The sequence below is a fragment of the Oncorhynchus nerka genome, linkage group LG15, assembly GCF_034236695.1.
Source record: "Oncorhynchus nerka isolate Pitt River linkage group LG15, Oner_Uvic_2.0, whole genome shotgun sequence".
NCBI lineage: Eukaryota > Metazoa > Chordata > Actinopteri > Salmoniformes > Salmonidae > Oncorhynchus > Oncorhynchus nerka.
The window spans coordinates 13,106,056-13,124,059 of NC_088410.1; the positions used below are offsets into that span (position 1 = coordinate 13,106,056).

The 18,004-nt window shown below is 41.6% G+C and overlaps 1 protein-coding gene across 2 annotated transcripts in view; it reads left to right on the top strand.

The window, feature by feature from the left end:
• LOC135560023 (adhesion G protein-coupled receptor E1-like) overlaps window positions 1-17,923 on the top strand; it is a 38,416-nt gene extending 20,493 nt beyond the window's left edge. For both annotated transcript variants that reach the window (XM_065001020.1, XM_065001019.1), the window contains exons 4-17: window positions 298-429; window positions 6,841-6,884; window positions 7,971-8,081; window positions 8,314-8,467; window positions 8,687-8,806; window positions 9,017-9,225; window positions 11,324-11,509; window positions 11,969-12,163; window positions 13,367-13,488; window positions 14,328-14,423; window positions 14,600-14,758; window positions 16,019-16,190; window positions 16,335-16,436; window positions 16,590-17,923. In XM_065001020.1, coding sequence (XP_064857092.1) covers window positions 298-429; window positions 6,841-6,884; window positions 7,971-8,081; window positions 8,314-8,467; window positions 8,687-8,806; window positions 9,017-9,225; window positions 11,324-11,509; window positions 11,969-12,163; window positions 13,367-13,488; window positions 14,328-14,423; window positions 14,600-14,758; window positions 16,019-16,190; window positions 16,335-16,436; window positions 16,590-16,631 — 1,844 coding nt within the window. In that variant the 3' untranslated portion in view covers window positions 16,632-17,923. The remainder of the gene's footprint in view (window positions 1-297; window positions 430-6,840; window positions 6,885-7,970; window positions 8,082-8,313; window positions 8,468-8,686; window positions 8,807-9,016; window positions 9,226-11,323; window positions 11,510-11,968; window positions 12,164-13,366; window positions 13,489-14,327; window positions 14,424-14,599; window positions 14,759-16,018; window positions 16,191-16,334; window positions 16,437-16,589) is intronic.
• Window positions 17,924-18,004: the final 81 nt, after the last annotated feature.

Sequence of the window (18,004 nt, forward strand, 5' to 3'; positions counted from 1 at the left end):
CTTCGCTACTATGGCCTATTTATTGCCTTACCTCCTCACGCCATTTGCACACAATGCATATAGACATTTTCTATTGTGTTATTGGCTGTACGTTTGTTTATTCCATGTGTAACTCTTGTGTTGTTGTCTGTCACACTGCTTTGCTTTATCTTGGTCAGGTCACAGTTGTAAATTAGAACTTGTTCTCAAATGGCCTACCTGATTAAATAAAGGTGAAATAAAATTTTAAAAATAATTTTAAAAATCATCATTATCCCTCCCCCTACACTCATCTCTTTTTATCTCTCTCTTCCTCAGACATAGATGAGTGTAATGAGATCGCTGGTATCTGTGGAGTAGGCGGGGACTGCCAGAACCAGAAAGGAAGCTACAGTTGCCTCTGTCACCCTGGATACAGTAACTACGACAACAAACAGGCTCAGTGCTCAGGTGATTGTAGAATCTGCTACTATTACGCGTTGCTTCCCACGACATGATACATTACAATATGATCACTTCTTAGAAGAGGAAGGCCTGGATTGGAAATATAACTAGGCTCCTATTTTAACAGTCCTAAATTACAGCTCTATCTAACTAAACTTAACAACCACTACATGACCAAAAGTATATGGACACCTTCTCGTCTAACATCTCTTTCCAATTCATGGGCACTAATATGGAGTTGTTACCCTCCTTTGCTGCTATAACAGCCTCCACTCTTCTGGGAAGGCTGTTCACTAGATGTTGGAACATGGCTGTGGGGACTTGCTAACATTCAGCCACAAGAGCATTAGTGAGGTCGGGCACTGATGTTGGGCGATTAGGTCTGGCTCACAGTCAGCATTCCAATTTATTCCAAAGGTGTATGATAGGGTTGAGGCCTCTGTGCAGGCCAGTCAAGTTCTTCCACACCGATCTCGACAAACCATTTCTGTATGGACCTCGCTTTGCTGTAACAGGAAATGGCCTTCCCCAGACGGTTGACACAAAGTTGGAAGCACAGAATTGTCTACAATGTAATTATATGTTGTAGCTTTCAGCTTTCCCTTCACTGGAACTAAGGGGCCTATCGTGAATCACGAAAAACAGCTCCAGATCATTAGTCCTCCTCAACCAAACCTTACACTTTGCATTATGCATTCTGGCATGTAGCAGTCATCTGCCAAACACAGATTAGTCCGTCGGACTGCCAGATGGTGAAGCATGATTCATCACTCCAGAGAATGTGTTTCCACTGCTCCAATCACGGTGAGCATTACACCACACCAGCCGACGCTTGGCATTGCACATGGTGATCTTAGGCTTGTGTGCGGCTGCTCGGCCATGGAAACCCATTTCATGAAGTTCCCGATGAACAGTTATTGTGCTGGCGTTGCTTCAAGAGGCCGTTTTTAACTCAGTTGTGAGTCTTGCAACTGAGGACAGACAATTTTTACACGATTTGCGATTTAGCGGCTTAATTGTTGTTGCTTCTAGATGTTTCCCCTTCACAATAGCATCACTTACAGTTGACCAGGGCAGCTCTAGAATGGCAGACATTTTACGAACTGACTTGTTGGAAAGGTGGCATCCTAAAACGCTTCCACGTTGAAAGTCACTGAGCTCTTCAGTAAGGCCATTCTACTGCCAATGTTTGTCTATAAAGATTGCACGGCTGTGTGCTCGATTTTATACACCTGTCAGCAATGGGTGTAGCTAAAATAGCCAAATCTATTCATTTGAAGGGGTGTCCACATACTATTGTATAAATAGTGTAGAGTAACAGAACATAACACAATAACACAATAGAACATAACACAATAGAACATAACACAATAGAACGTAACATAACGTAACGTAACGTAACGTAACGTAACGTAACGCGTAACGTAACGTAACGTAACGTAACGTAACGTAACGTAACGTAACATAACGTAACATAACGTAACGTAACGTAACATAACATAACGTAACATAACATAACATAAAACGTAACATAACATAACGTAACATAACGTAACATAACATAACGTAACATAACATAACATAACGTAACATAACATAACGTAACATAACATAACGTAACATAACATAACGTAACATAACATAACATAACATAATGTAACATAACATAATGTAACGTAACATAACATAACGTAACATAACATAACATAATAACATAATGTAATAACATAACATAACATAACATAACATAATAATGTAACATAATGTAACATAACATAACATAATATAACATAACATAATGTAACATAAATGTAACATAACATAATGTAACATAACATAATGTAATGTAACATAACATAACATAATGTAACATAACATAATGTAACATATGATAATGTAACATAACATATGCATATCTAGCCTGTCCTTTGATTCATTAAGTGATTTACAACAGTGAGTGGATACATTTAGTTGTGGGTGGCTGCATATTACAGTAAGATCTGTCCTTCTGTTTCTGTAGGTAGTGTTATTACAGAGACTCTCTGTTCCACTGGCAGCTTCCTCTTCCTAATATAATGTCTCAAATGACACCCTATACTACATTAGACTAGGACCCTATTCCCTATATAGTGCATTACATTAGACCAGGGCCCATAGAGCACTCTATAATGGGTTGTCATTTAGGATGTGTCCTAGGATGGTTACCATGGAAACATTTCAGCACACCTGTGCGCTGTGGGTTTCTGGGTGTTTTAATCTCCACCTCAACTTCCTCTCTGTCTCATGTCTTCATTTATATCTTAGTTAGTTGGTATCTGATGGTAAACATGGTTACCCATGGCAACAACTTTGATCTACTATTATGGTGTTGTGTTGGTGTGTAGTGTTGTTGTGTTGCGGTGTGTTGTGGTGTGTGTTGTGGTGTGTGGTGTGTAGTGTTGTTGTATTGTGGTGTGTGGTGTGTAGTGTTGTTGTATCGTGGTGTGTTGTGGTGTGTGTTGTGGTGTGTTGTATTTGTATTTATTAAGGATCCCCATTAGTTCCAGCCAAGGCAGCAGCTAGTCTTCCAGGGGTCCAGCAACATTAATAACCTCTCTGGGATAGGCGGGATGCAAATGTCCCCACCTGGCCAATTGGCAGGAAAAATGCAGAGCGCCAAATAATAAAAAACTGCTATAAAATTCAAACTTTCATTAAATCACACATGTCTACCTTTATTTAACTAGGCAAGTCAGTTAATTCATTCTTAAGCCTATGGGTTCCCCTACGGGAACTACACCCCCCCGTTCAGCTGATATGGTGGTGCAGGGAATGCAAAAATATTCTTAGAAATATTTAACCTCCACACATTAACAAGTCCAATACCTCAAATGAAAGATAAACACCTTGTTCATCTACCCAGCGTGTCAGATTTTTAAAATGTTTTACGGCGAAAACACAGCATATATTTATGTTAGACCACCACCAAAACAAAGAGAAAACTTAGCCATTTTGTACCACAAAAGATAAAATGACAAAAGCACGATTAAAAAAAAATAATAATTCACTAACCTCTTGAAAATCTTCATCAGATGACAGTCATATGACATGTTACACAGTATATTTATGTTTTGTTCGATAATATGCATTTTATATCCATAAATCTCGGTTTACATTGACGCCATGTTCAGAAAATTCTCCAAAATGTCCGGAGGAATTATAGAAAGCTACGCCAGATAACAGAAATACTCATCATAAACTTTGACTAAAGATACATGTTCTACATATAATTTTAAAAAAGCCATGCAATAATCTGAGACGGCGCTCAGACGTAACAATATTTCTCCGCTATGTTGGAGTCAACAGAAATACAAAATTACAACATAAATATTCCCTTACCTTTGATGGTCTTCGATCAGAATGTAGTGCAAGGAGTCCTAGTTTAACAATAAATCATTTTGTTTCATAATGTTCAATTCTAGTGTCCATGTAGCAGCATTTGCTACCACTTTCTGCTCAAATGCCCAAAAAATGACTTCTGGTCCAGGATAACTTTGCATCAAAAGTTCCAAATTACATATTACAGGTCGATGAAACTGGTCAAACTAAGTGCAGAATCAATCTTCAGGATGTTATAATCATACAGATCGAATATCATTCCAACCGGGACATCCATGTTTATCTGAGGCTGATTGGAACAGAGGAAGCACTCTAACGCATACGCGCCTTCAAGCACATGAAAATCTTTGCGACGCTTACTACTTTTCTTCCCATTAGGTCAAAGTTCACAGCAAATGCTCCATTACACTTTCTACTGAATGAGGACATCTAGTGGAAGACATAGGAAGTGTTTCCAGATCCATAACTTGTTGGGAAGGGAGGACGTCAAAGTTGCCCCAACTTTCAGGATTTCAAAACTAGTTTGGAAGATTGCCTGCCCTGTGAGTTCTTGTTACGAATCCCTTTTGGCCCGACAGTCTGGGGGGGATGGTAATGAGACCCGTAACATAACTCATGCAAATTATTATTGTGACAAAGTAAAAGTGTGCACGAAATAACCACGACAACAGAAATCTACCGTCAAACTCTAGGTTTATTTATAAACACACAGTAATGGGGGGAGCAGGAAAAGGGGCTGAGCTGGACCCAAGAAAAGAAACAATAAGTATTCAAAAACACCCCTAAGCTAGACTAGCCTACTTTAACAGCTAACTAACTAACCAAAAATACATTGGGTGGTCCGCCCAGTTCTAACTAGTGTATTTAACAAAGTTCACCTACGGGTAGTGTATGCCCATGGGCGACTTGTCTTGGTTTCCCCCTTTTCCCACCAGCAACAAACAAACACCATAACCAAAAACAATACTCACAGGTGATGACAAAGTGCTATGGAGGTGTTTAAACAAAAGAGAGGTTTAAGACACAAAGCGAGAGTGAAACACAGAGACCTACAGACATGGCATTTACAGAGAGATTGAGCTCTAGAGCAAACAACTGATGGGGTTTTTAAACCAAGGGAAAGGAACTGTGATTGGGTAGGAAACAGGAGGAGGTGTGTCTTCTGATTGTTGACTGATTGGGGAGTGATGATTTTCACCTGTGAGGGGAGAAGGAGAGAAAAGAACCACACACACACACACAGGATACTTGTATCCGTAACAGTTCTGTTATACTCACAGACATAATTCAAACGGTTTTAGAAACTTCAGAGTGTTTTCTATCCAATATTGATAATAATATGCATATATTAGCAATTTAGGACAGATTTTGATTCAGTTCACTATGGGCACGCAATTCATCCAAAGGGGAAATACTGCCCCCTATCTCTAACAGGTGTTAAGAACAAATTCTTATTTTCAAATGACAGCCTAGGAACAGTGGGTTAACTGCCTGTTCAGGGGCAGAACAACAGATTTGTAACTTGTCAGCTCTGGGGTTTGAACTTGCAAACTTCCGGCTACTAGTCCAACACTCTAACCACTAGGCTACCCTGCCGCCACAGGTGTTGTGAATCCAGCCAACATGTCAGATTTCAAAAAGGCTTTTCGGCGTAAGCATAAGAAGCTATTATCTGATGATAGCACAACAGTAAACAAAGAGAGCATAGCATATTTCAACCGTGCAGGCACCACACAAAACAGAAATAAAATATAATTCATGCCTTACCTTTGACGAGCTTCTTTTGTTGGCACTCCAATAATGTCCCATAAACATCACAAATGGTCCTTTTGTTCGATTAATTCCGTCTATATATTTACAAAATGTCAATTTATTTGGCGTGTTTGATCCAGAAGAAAAACAGCTTCCACTTTGCGCAACGTCACTACAAAATATCTCAAAAGTTACCTGTAAACTTTGCCAAAACATTTCAAACAACTTCTGTAATACAACTTTAGGTATTTTTAAACGTTAATAATCGATCAAATTGAAGACGGGTCTATCTGTTTTCAATACAGGAGGATCACAAACCAACGCTACTTTTCAAGTCTTGCACAACTCTGAAACAGTACACATAACGTTACCCTGTTCCAAGATGGTCGTACTTCTTCATTGCACAAAGGAAAAACCTCAACCAAAGGCTGGTGACATCCAGTGGAAGCGGTAGAGGAAATAAGAAATATCGTTTCCTAATGAGAACTCACTGAACAGACAGTGACCTCAAAAAATAATAATTCTGAATGGTTAGTCCTCTGGGTTTTGCCGGCTACATAAGTTCTGTATACTCACAGACATGATTCAAACAGTTTTAGAAACTTCAGAGTGTTTTCTATCCAAATCTACAAATAATATGCATATCTTATATTCTTGGCATGAGTAGCAGGAAGTTGAAATTGGGCACGCTATTTATCCAAAAGTGAAAATGCTGCCCCCTATCCCAAAGAGGTTTTAAGGCAGTTTAAACACATTACAAAACATTCACAATAGATTTCACAACTCACTAAGTGTTGTGTTGTGTTGTTGTGTGTGGTGTAGTGGTGTGTAGTAGTGTGTTGTGTTGTTGTGCACGTGTGATGGTGGTGTGTTGTGTTGTGTTGTTTTGTGTTGTTGTGCAGGTGGGATTGTGTTGTGTAGGTGTGATTATGTTGTGTTGTGTTGTGTTGTGCTGTGTAATGTTGTGTTGTGTTGTGCTGTGTTGTTTTGTGTTGTTGTGTAGGTGTGATTGTGTTATGTTGTGTTGTGCTGTGTTGTTTTGTGTTGTTGTGCAGGTGGGATTGTGTTGTGTAGGTGGGATTGTGTTGTGCTGTGTAATGTTGTGTTGTGTTGTGTTGTGTTGTGTTGTGTTTGTGTTGTGTTATGTTGTGTTGTGCTGTGTTGTGTTGTGTTATGTTGTGTTGTGCTGTGTAGTGTCGATCCCGGTGTGATGGTTGTGTTTTGTAAAATGTGCATGTTGTGTGGTGTCGATCCAAATGTGATGGTTTTGTTTTGTGTTTCCTTTAGTACTGACCTGTGAGCAGTTCAAAGCGAATGAGACTCCTGGACAGGTGAGTTTTACAGTACCTGGACCCGATGAGTCCTTATACAGCAGCTGAACCGCTAGTCATAGAATCTCCATTATGGCATCATTATCTTGAATGGGGAGGTCCATTCTACTCATTCTAGATCTGTAGCTGAACCATGTTTGAATGGGGAGGCCTGTTCTACTCATTCTAGATCTGTAGCTGAACCATGTTTGAATAGAATAAACATTAAAAGAACATGGCAGTGAGCAGTCAGTAAAATAACTAGAACATTTATAGAATATGGCAGTGAGTAGTCAGTAAAATAACCAGAACATTTATAGAGTATGGCATTAAGCAGTCAGTAAAATACCCAGAACATTTATAGAATATGGCAGTGAGCAGTCAGTAAAATAACCAGAACATTTATAGAATATGGCAGTGAGCAGTCAGTAAAATAACCAGAACATTTATAGAATATGGCATTAAGCAGTCAGTAAAATACCCAGAACATTTATAGAATATGGCAGTGAGCAGTCAGTAAAATAACCAGAACATTTATAGAATATGGCATTAAGCAGTCAGTAAAATAACCAGAACATTTATAGAATATGGCAGTGAGCAGTCAGTAAAATAACCAGAACATTTATAGAATATGGCATTAAGCAGTCAGTAAAATAACCAGAACATTTATAGAATATGGCAGTGAGCAGTCAGTAAAATAACCAGAACATTTATAGAATATGGCATTAAGCAGTCAGTAAAATAACCAGAACATTTATAGAATATGGCAGTGAGCAGTCAGTAAAATAACCTGAACATTTATAGAATATGGCAGTGAGCAGTCAGTAAAATGACCAGTAGATGTGAAGGTATATTATCCAATAGGTCTATGATTTCCAAATACTGCAACTCACTATTGCATTGTTTTACATTCTTGCTCTTTCATTTTCTCTCTCTCTCTTTGTCTCTCATTTTCTCTCTCTCTCTCTCTCTGTCTGTCGCTCTTAGACCACTTTAGAAACACGTGTTTTGATTGATACATTTCAGCTCTCTTCTGGGACTTCAATATATGTCTGGCTATAAATGTTTTTACCCACATGAAGTCAATGAACTTCTCCTCTGTCTCAGAATGTCCCAGGTTTAGCTGGTCTCCTGTCTCTGATGAGGAAAAGCTGTCTGGCATTAAGTAACTCTGGGGATGCAGCCGGAGGGAGACTGACTGGAGAGGTGTTACTGGAGGTAAACCAGTACACACACACACACACCCACACACACACACACACGCACGCACGCACGCACACACACACACACACACGCACACACGCACGCACGCACGCACGCACGCACACACACACACACACGCAAGGACTCACACAAGCATTCACACATACAAACACACACACACACACACATACAAACACACACACGGTTCACTCACTGCCTGTTTCCTGTTTCTACTTCCTGTCCGTAGAATGTCTTCACGGAGATGGACGGCCTCTTGTCTCACGCTATCCTAAACAACAGCCGGGAGGTGAGTGGATTGCTAGGCACCATGGAAGACGCCATGAGGTTCATCGGGCCGCAGCTCAGAGACACCCACACCACCATGGAAACAGACCACACAGGTAACACACACACACACTCCTGAACACCCACACCACCATGGAGACAGACCACACAGGTAACACACACACACACACCACCATGGAGACAGACCACACAGGTAACACACACACCCACACCACCATGGAGACAGACCACACAGGTAACACACACACACACTCCTGAACACACACACACTCACACACATCTTCTTTCACCTTAATCCTTGTCCTTGTACACAGCGACTGAGCTTGCAGTGAGGAGGGGACAGACTCCGCCCACTGGGCCAATCAGCCTGGCCAATGACAACGCTCGGCTGGATACCAGCTGGGAGACAGCCACCGGCAACGGGACATACCCAGGTAGGATACTCTTCATCATCATCCCCACCATCATCATCATCATATCTATAACTAAGTACTCTATATTTTAGTACCAGTAACTTTAAAAAAAAATCAATCCTGGATTCTGGATTTCCTGCTTATTCCAGAAGTCTTCCAACCTGAAAAACCTGGGGATTCTGGGAAAGTTACAAGACATTCTGGTAACTTGTTTTATTCTGTGCTTCACAGGTTTTGCTCTGGCTGGGTTGGTGTCTTTCAAGACAGTGGAGAGATCTGTCAACAACTCCTTCCAGTACCTCACAGACACAGACACAGCAACCGCCACAGCATCAAAGCCTAGCTACCAGATCAGTTCCAAGGTGGTAACAGCTTTTGTCAGTAACCCAGCAACAGACCACCTCACCCAGCCTGTCATCCTCACCTTCAAACATCTACAGGTATCATTTAAATATACTATAATACCTGAAGTTAATATTTGATGTATGTAAATATTATAGAATATTATAATAGCTGATGTTAATATATGATGTATGTAAATATTATAGAATATTATAATAGCTGATGTTAATATATGATGTATGTAAATATTATAGAATATTATAATAGCTGATGTTAATATATGATGTATGTAAATATTATAGATATTATAACAGCTGATGATATTATAAATATGTAAATATATGATTATTATAGAATATTATAATAGCTGATGTTAATATATGATGTATGTAAATATTATAGTATATTATAATAGCTGATGTTAATATATGATGTATGTAAATATTATAGTATATTATAATGGCTGATGTTAATATATGATGTATGTAAATATTATAGAATATTATAATAGCTGATGTTAATATATGATGTATGTAAATATTATAGTATATTATAATGGCACATCTACAGCTAGGACTTGTTTCATATACATTTTCAATTACGAGCTAGATTATACAGAGCTGTGAAAAAGTATTTTAATTTAGTCTACTTTTGCGTATTTTTGATAATGAATGTTATCAGTTCTTCAACCAAAGCCAAATATTAGTTAACACTCAATGCCCCAGTGTGAAAAAGTAATTGACCCTTACACTCAATAACTGGCTGTGCCACAATTAGCTGCAATGACTGCAACCAAACACTTCCTGTAGTTGTTGATCGGTCTCTCAAATCGCTGTGGAGGAATTCTGGCATGCAGAACTGCTTTAATTCAGTGACATTTGTGGGTTTTCTATCATGAACTGCTCGTTTCAAGTCCTGCCACAACATCTCAATTGGGATTAGGACTGGACATTGACTAGGCCTTTCCAAAACTTCAAATTTGTTGCTTTTTAGACATTTTCAGGTAGACTTGGTTTTGTGTTTTGGATCATTGTCTTTCTGCACTTCAGCTCACAGACAGAAGGCCTGACATTCTCCTGTAGAATTCTCTGATACAGAGCAGAATTCATGGTTCAGCTCACAGACAGAAGGCCTGACATTCTCCTGTAGAATTCTCTGATACAGAGCAGAATTCATGGTTCAGCTCACAGACGGAAGGCCTGACATTCTCCTCAGATAGAAGAATTCTCTGAATGATAGGAGACATGTCTTATGAGCACTAATTCCTGGTTCCTTCTGGGGACGCCATAAGGCAAGTCCTGTCAGGTAGGTCTTGAGGCAGAGGGTGGAAATCTGATGGTTCTTCCAAGCCGATCAAACCATCACACTGCCACCACCAAGCCTGACCGTTGGTATGAGGTTCCTACAGTAGAACACAGTGTTTGGTTCCTCCCAGAGGACCATCACACTACCACCACCAAGCCTGACCGTTGGTATGAGGTTCCTACAGTAGAACACAGTGTTTGGTTCCTCCCAGAGGACCATCACACTACCACCACCAAGCCTGACCGTTGGTATGAGGTTCCTACAGTAGAACACAGTGTTTGGTTCCTCCCAGAGGACCACACAACATGCCATCACGTGACTCCAAGTTTACTTTGATTTGATGGAAATGATATCAATATTTGTGTATAAAAGTGTTTCCACGTATTTAGTTTGGTCGACAGTTGGAAAGTTTACAGACGAATGTTCTGTTTCCATCAGGCCTGTCAAGACATGATTTTATCCAACATGGACTTTACTCACCTAACAAGGTTGGATGGAAACCTGCTCACAAACGATGAGCACCATGATAACCATGACGTCCTAACAGATAAACATGTTGTTTTGCTCTTGCTGCCTTCTGAAATCAAGAAACAGTAAGAATTACTTAGCCAATGTTTCATCCTCCTGTCCCTCTCCTTTTTGTCTCTCTCTCTCTCCTGTCTCTCTCTCTCTCTCTCTTTTGTCTCTCTCTCTCTCTCTCTCTCTCTCTCTCTCTCTCTCTCTGTCTCTCTCTCTCTTTCTCCTTTTTGTCTCTCTCTCTCTCTCTCTCTCTCTCTCTCCTTTTTGTCTCCTTACTCTCTCTCTCTCTCTCTCTCTCTCTCTGTCTCCATCGCTGTCTCTCTCTTTCTCTCTCTCTCTCTCTCTCTCTCTCGCTCTCTTTCCCACCCCCAGGTGAGGGCGGAGTCAATGGAGATGAACTACACCTGTGTGTTCTGGTCGGAGGGGCGTGTCCAGGAAGAGGGAGGGGCGTGGTCAAGGAGTGGCTGTACCAAAGTCACATCTAACGCTACACACACCGTGTGTTCCTGTTCCCACCTTAGCAGCTTTGCTGTTCTCATGGCCCTCTACCCTGTACAGGTACACACACACACACACACACACACACACACACACACACACACACACACACACACAGACACACACACACACACACGCACACACACACACACACACACACACACACACACACTGGGTGATGTCAAGGTAATGCTCCTAGGTTGAGATAAAGGCTGTGTGAGATAAAGGCTGTGTTGTTGCAAGTTGACACACGATATCCAACTGAGGCTTTATTGGCATGGATAGATAATAAACACAAGTGAAATAAACAATACAAAATGTACAGTAAACGTTACACAAAAGTTAAAAATGTCATATTATGTCTAAATACAGTGTTATAACGATGTGCAAATAGTGGCAACAGGTCACACATCTTGCTGCTGTGATGGAACCCTCCTCCCTCCCTCCCTCCCTCCCTCCCTCTCTCTCTCTCTCTCTCTCTCTCTCGCCCTCTCTCTATCTCGCTGTGTCTCTCTCTAGAACACCTTTGAGCTGCGTCTGTTGACGTGGCTGGGTCTGTCGGTGTCTGTGGTGTGTCTGTTGCTGTGCATCCTGACCTTCTGGCTGTGTCGGTCCATCCAGGGGACACGCACCACCATCCACCTCCACCTCTGTGTCTGCCTCTTCATCGCTGACCTCGTCTTCCTCAGCGGTATCTCTCACACACAGAGCAAGGTGGGTGTAGGGATGTGGGGACTGTGTGTGTGTGGGAGATGTATGTGTATGTCTTCCACACAAGCACCTCACACACAGAACAGGGTGGGTAACAAACACAGAACAAGGTGGGTAATGGACACAGAACAAGGTGGGTAACGGACCAAGAACAAGGTGGACAAACACAGAACAAGGTGGGTAACAAACACAGAACAAGGTGGGTAACGGACACAGAACAAGGTGGGTAACGGACCAAGAACAAGGTGGACAAACACAGAACAAGGTGGGTAACAAACACAGAACAAGGTGGGTAACGGACACAGAACAAGGTGGGTAACAAACACAGAACAAGGTGGGTAACGGACCAAGAACAAGGTGGACAAACACAGCACAAGGTGGGTAACAAACACAGAACAAGGTGGGTAACGGACACAGAACAAGGTGGGTAACGGACACAGAACAAGGTGGGTAACGGACAAAGAACAAGGTGGGTAACGGACCAAGAACAAGGTGGACAAACATAGAACAAGGTGGGTAACAAACACAGAACAAGGTGGGTAACAAACACAGAACAAGGTGGACAAACACAGAACAAGGTGGGTAAACGAACAAAGATCAAGGTGGGTAACGGACACAGAACAAGGTGGGTAACGGAGAACAAAGAGCAAGGTGGGTAACGAACACAGAACAAGGTGGGTAACAGACAAAGAGCAAGGTGGACAAACACATTTAAAGGAAGAGTTCTGTGTTTTCTAACTTAACGTTAGATGGTTCCTCACCCTGAAAGTCTATGGGCCAGGAGAATCTGGAATCCATGGTTCAGTTTTCTTTACAGCCACTACAAATATAGCCAGTGTTAACTTTAGCCATTACTCCTCCCATCTCCTCCTCTCCTCCCTATTGTCCCTCTCCTCCTCTCCTCCCCCTGTCCCCCGCTCCTCCCCTTACCCCTTTCCTCCTCATCATCTTCTCCTCTCCTCACTACTTCTCTCCACCCTCTCTTCCCTCTCTCCCCTCCCTCCCCTCCCCTCCTCCTCTCCTCTCCTCTCTCTCCTCTCCTCTCCTCTCCTCTCCTCTCTCTGTCTCCTCTCCTCTCCTCTTCCTAGGATCCTCTTGGATCTCCTCTCCTCTTCAACACTACCCTAAGGTATTGGATATATCTCTCTCCTCTCTCTCTATCTTCTCTTCTCTTCTCTTCTCTTCTCTTCTCTTCTCCTCTCTCAGGGAGGATGTGGGTTTGTAGCAGGTCTCCTCCACCTGTTCTTCCTAGGATCCTTCAGTTGGATGTTGTTAGAGGGGGTTCAGCTCTATCGCATGGTGGTCCTGGTCTTCAACACTACCATAAGGTATTGGATATATTTACTCTATGGTTATAAATGAGTATCTATCAGTATATATTTAGAGTATATTTTTTGTGTATATTTTCATGTCACATTCATCTTATATTCATATATTTATATATATAAATACAGTATAATGTATATTTTATATATTTTATTGCAAATGTGTTTTATATTCCTTATTCCTTATATATTCTATATTCTATTGTATTATATATATTTCTTACAACTTTGATTTATTTTATTTTGCTATTTTATGAAGAGCTTGAGCTGCATCTGTATGTCATATATTATTATTATTATTATTGCTGTTATTATTACAAATAATTCGGTTATTATTGTTATTATTATTGTAATTGTTGTTATTAATATTATTATTATTGTAAACCTCTGTACCTGTATTTTATGAAGCTCTTTGATTCTTCGTCTTACTGTAAACCTCTGTACCTGTATTTTATGAAGCTCTTTGATTCTTCGTCTTACTGTAAACCTCTGTACCTGTATTTTATGAAGCTCTTTGATTCTTCGTCTTACTGTAAACCTCTGTACCTGTATTTTATGAAGCTCTTTGATTCTTCGTCTTACTGTAAACCTCTGTACCTGTATTTTATGAAGCTCTGTGATTCTTCGTCTTACTGTAGACCTCTGTACCTGTATTTTATGAAGCTCTTTGATTATTTGTCTTACTGTAGACCTCTGTACCTGTATGTTATGAAGCTCTGTGATTCTTCGTCTTACTGTAGACCTCTGTACCTGTATTTTATGAAGCTCTGTGAATCTTTGTCTTACTGTAGACCTCTGTACCTGTATTTTATGAAGCTCTTTGATTCTTCGTCTTACTGTAGACCTCTGTACCTGTATGCTGTGGGATATGGACTGCCACTGACTATAGTCATCATCTCTGCTATCACCTACCCAGATGGATACGGTACCACACAACAGTGAGTCTGAGTGTGTGTGTGTGTGTGTGTGTGTGTGTGTGTGTGTGTGTGTGTGTGTGTGTGTGTGTGTGTGAATAAAATAAAAAGTTACACAATAGAATAACAATGACAATGTCATAGATTTAACATGTATATAACCCAAATGTAATGTTATCCTCTCTGTGTGTCTCTGTCAGCTGTTGGTTGTCTCTGGAGAGAGGATTCATCTGGAGTTTCTTTGGCCCAGTGTGCACCATCATCATCCTCAACACTTTCTTCTTCATCATCACTGTCTGGAGGCTGGCCCAGAAGTTCTCTAGTCTCAACCCTGACCTCTCCAACCTACGCAAGATCAAGTAAGGAGAGAGAGAGAGAGAGATGGGGAGAGAGAGAGAGAGAGAGAGAGAGAGAGAGAGAGAGAGAGAGAGAGAGAGAGAGAGTGAGAGAGAGAAGAGAGAGAGAGAAGAGAGAGAGAGAGAGAGAGAGAGAGAGAGAGAAACTGAGAGACAGAGAGAGAGAGAGAGAGAGGAGGGAGAGAGAGAGAGAGCGAGAGCGTAACCTATACACTAGGAGTCAGGAAGTAGGTGCAGAAGGAGAGTTTATTAATGAGAACAAGCAGATTAACTCAAGAGGAGCAGCGTACTGAACGTGAATGGAACCACTGAAGACAGGCTACTGAGGGCTAAATTAAGGGGAAGTAATCAAGGTAATGATGAAGTCCAGGTGTGCATATCGATGAGGTGCAGGTGTGCATCACAATGGGGAGGAGGTGTGCATAACGATTGGGAGTAGGTGTGCGTAATGATGCTGTCCAGGTGTGCATAACGATGGGGAGCAAGTGTGAACAACAACGGGGAACAGGTGTGCATAACGATGATGTGCAGGTGTGCATAACGATGGGAGCAGGTGTGCATAAAGATAGGGAGCAGATCTTCATAACGATGAGGTGCAGGTGTGCATAACGATGGGAAGAAGATGTGCATAACGATCGGGAGCAGGTGTGACTAATGATGAGGAGGGGTGCATAACAAGGGTTGCCAGAACCGGTGTTTAGTATAATTTTTTTTACTTAAACTCTCTTCCTCCCCACCTCTCTCTCCTCCTCCTCCCCCTCTTTCATCCCTCCCTCCCTCCCTCCCTCCTCCTCCCTCCCTCCCTCCCTCCCTCCCTCCCCACCCTCACCCCATCCCTCCTCCTTCCCGTCCTCCCTCCTTCCTCCCCCTCCTCCTCCCTCCTTCCTTCCTCCTCCCCATCCTTCTCCCACCCTCTCCGCCACTCCCCTCGTCCCTACTCCTCCCTCCCTCCCTCCTCCCACTCCTTCCACCTCCCTCCCTCCTTCCTCCCTCCTCCTTCCTTCCTTCCTTCCTTCCCCCAATTCCCTCCTTCCTCCTCAACTCCCCCTCTCCCCCTCCTCCCCTCCTCTGTCCTCCCTCCCTCCCTCCCCTCCCTCCCTCCCTCCCTCCCTCCCTCCCTCCCTCCCTCCCCCTCCCTCCCCCTCCCTCACTACCCACCCCTCACCCCCATCCCCCTCCTTCCCCCCTCCTCCTTCCCTCCCTCTCCCCTCTCCCTCCTCCCTCCTCCTCTCTCCTTCCCTCCTCCTCCCTCTCTCTCTCCAGGGTGTTCACAGTGACAGCAGTGGCCCAGCTGTGTGTGTTGGGTACTATGTGGATATTTGGAGTGTTCCAGTTCCAAGAGGAGGGGACAGTGGTCATGACATATCTCTTCACTATCCTCAACTCTCTACAGGGAGCACTGCTGTTCATCATGCACTGCCTACTGAACAAAACGGTATGGTGTGTGTGTGTGTGTGTGTGTGTGTGTGTGTGTGTGTGTGTGTGTGTGTGTGTGTGTGTGTGTGTGTGTGTGTGTGTGTGTGTGTGTGTGTGTGTGTGTGTGTGTGTGTGTAACACTATGCTCTGCTGCCCTCATCAGGTTAGAGAGGAGTATTGCAAGCTGCTGTCCTGTATCTGCACACCACAGAAGAAGAGATACTCAGAGGTCAGCACTACCAACCCTTCTTCCAGCCAATCCCAGGTACACACACACGGACACACACAAACACACACAGACACACACACACACACACACACACACACACACACACACACACACACACACACACACACACACACATATAAACCACTTTCATTAATTTAACCTCTGTCCTTTGACATTTGTCTGTCCTAGGGGTCAAGGAGCGCAGAGAACACGGGGGAGTCGCAGATATGACATCACCAAACCCCCATAATGCACCTCTTTACTTCTCCTCCCATGACAAAGGTTCCCACCAGATGGCCAAACTGTAAAGTCAAAATGGTCGATATCGTAAACATTTATGTGAAGTGTTTCTGATTTAGTATCTTGGCCAGATAGTGACACACCAGAAACACTCAGCCGGAGGATAGTACTGTTCAGACCAGGTTAGTAGAAAATGTGTCCAACTATCCCGCCGGATAAGCATTAGGTTATCCAATCAGAAGTTATATGATCTTCATGTCATCCAATAGGAATGAGTATGATCTTTATGTCATCCAATTAGAAGTTATGTGATCTTCATGTCATCCAATAGGAATCTATATGATATTTATGTCATCCAATTTCACAACCACAAAAGAAAGGTACTATTTTCCACCACTTGGATGAAACCATAAACGTGATGAACAGAAGCTTTCTTCCTTTACATGAATGTGATAGATTTATAGTCATATTTATTACCAAGGGAACAATATATGGTGACTTTTCTACACGATTAAATCCAGAGGGATTTAGAAAAACATTATGTGAAGATATGTGTTAGTTGTGACCTAATGGACTGTTTTACTGTAAATGTGTATTGATCTTTAACACTTTTTAAAAAACATTTATAAGTCTTTATAAATGAATATACATGTTTATAAATTATTATAAATGTTGTACATTTTTTATGAATGTAAGGCTGGTAATATTTACACATTCTTATAAATGTTTAGAAATATAAATGTAAATAGTTTATAAATCGTTAAAAGGTTTATTCATGATAGTTATTTTAAAGTGCTACCATTGACACCTCTATGTATATAATGAGATGCGAACACTTGCAGTGCTTCTGTCCAAAAACAGCATTTATCAACAGGATTTCAGAAATCCCAGTGGTGAGATTTCCACAATCAGGAGGAAATAAACCTGGGTAAAGCAACTGTTAAAACCTAACAAATTAGCCTGTTAAAACCTAACAAATTAGCCTGTTAAAACCTAACAAATTAGCCTGTTAAAACCTAACAAATTAGCCTGTTAAAACCTAACAAATTAGCCTGTTAAAACCTAACAAATTAGCCTGTTAAAACCTAACAAATTAGCCTGTTAAAACCTAACACATTAGCCTGTTAAAACCTAACAAATTAGCCTGTTAAAACCTAACAAATTAGCCTGTTAAAACCTAACACATTAGCCTGTTAAAACCTAACACATTAGCCTGTTAAAACCTAACAAATTAGCCTGTTAAAACCTAACACATTAGCCTGTTAAAATTAGCCTGTTAAAACCTAACACATTAGCCTGTTAAAACCTAACACATTAGCCTGTTAAAACCTAACACATTAGCCTGTTAAAACCTAACACATTAG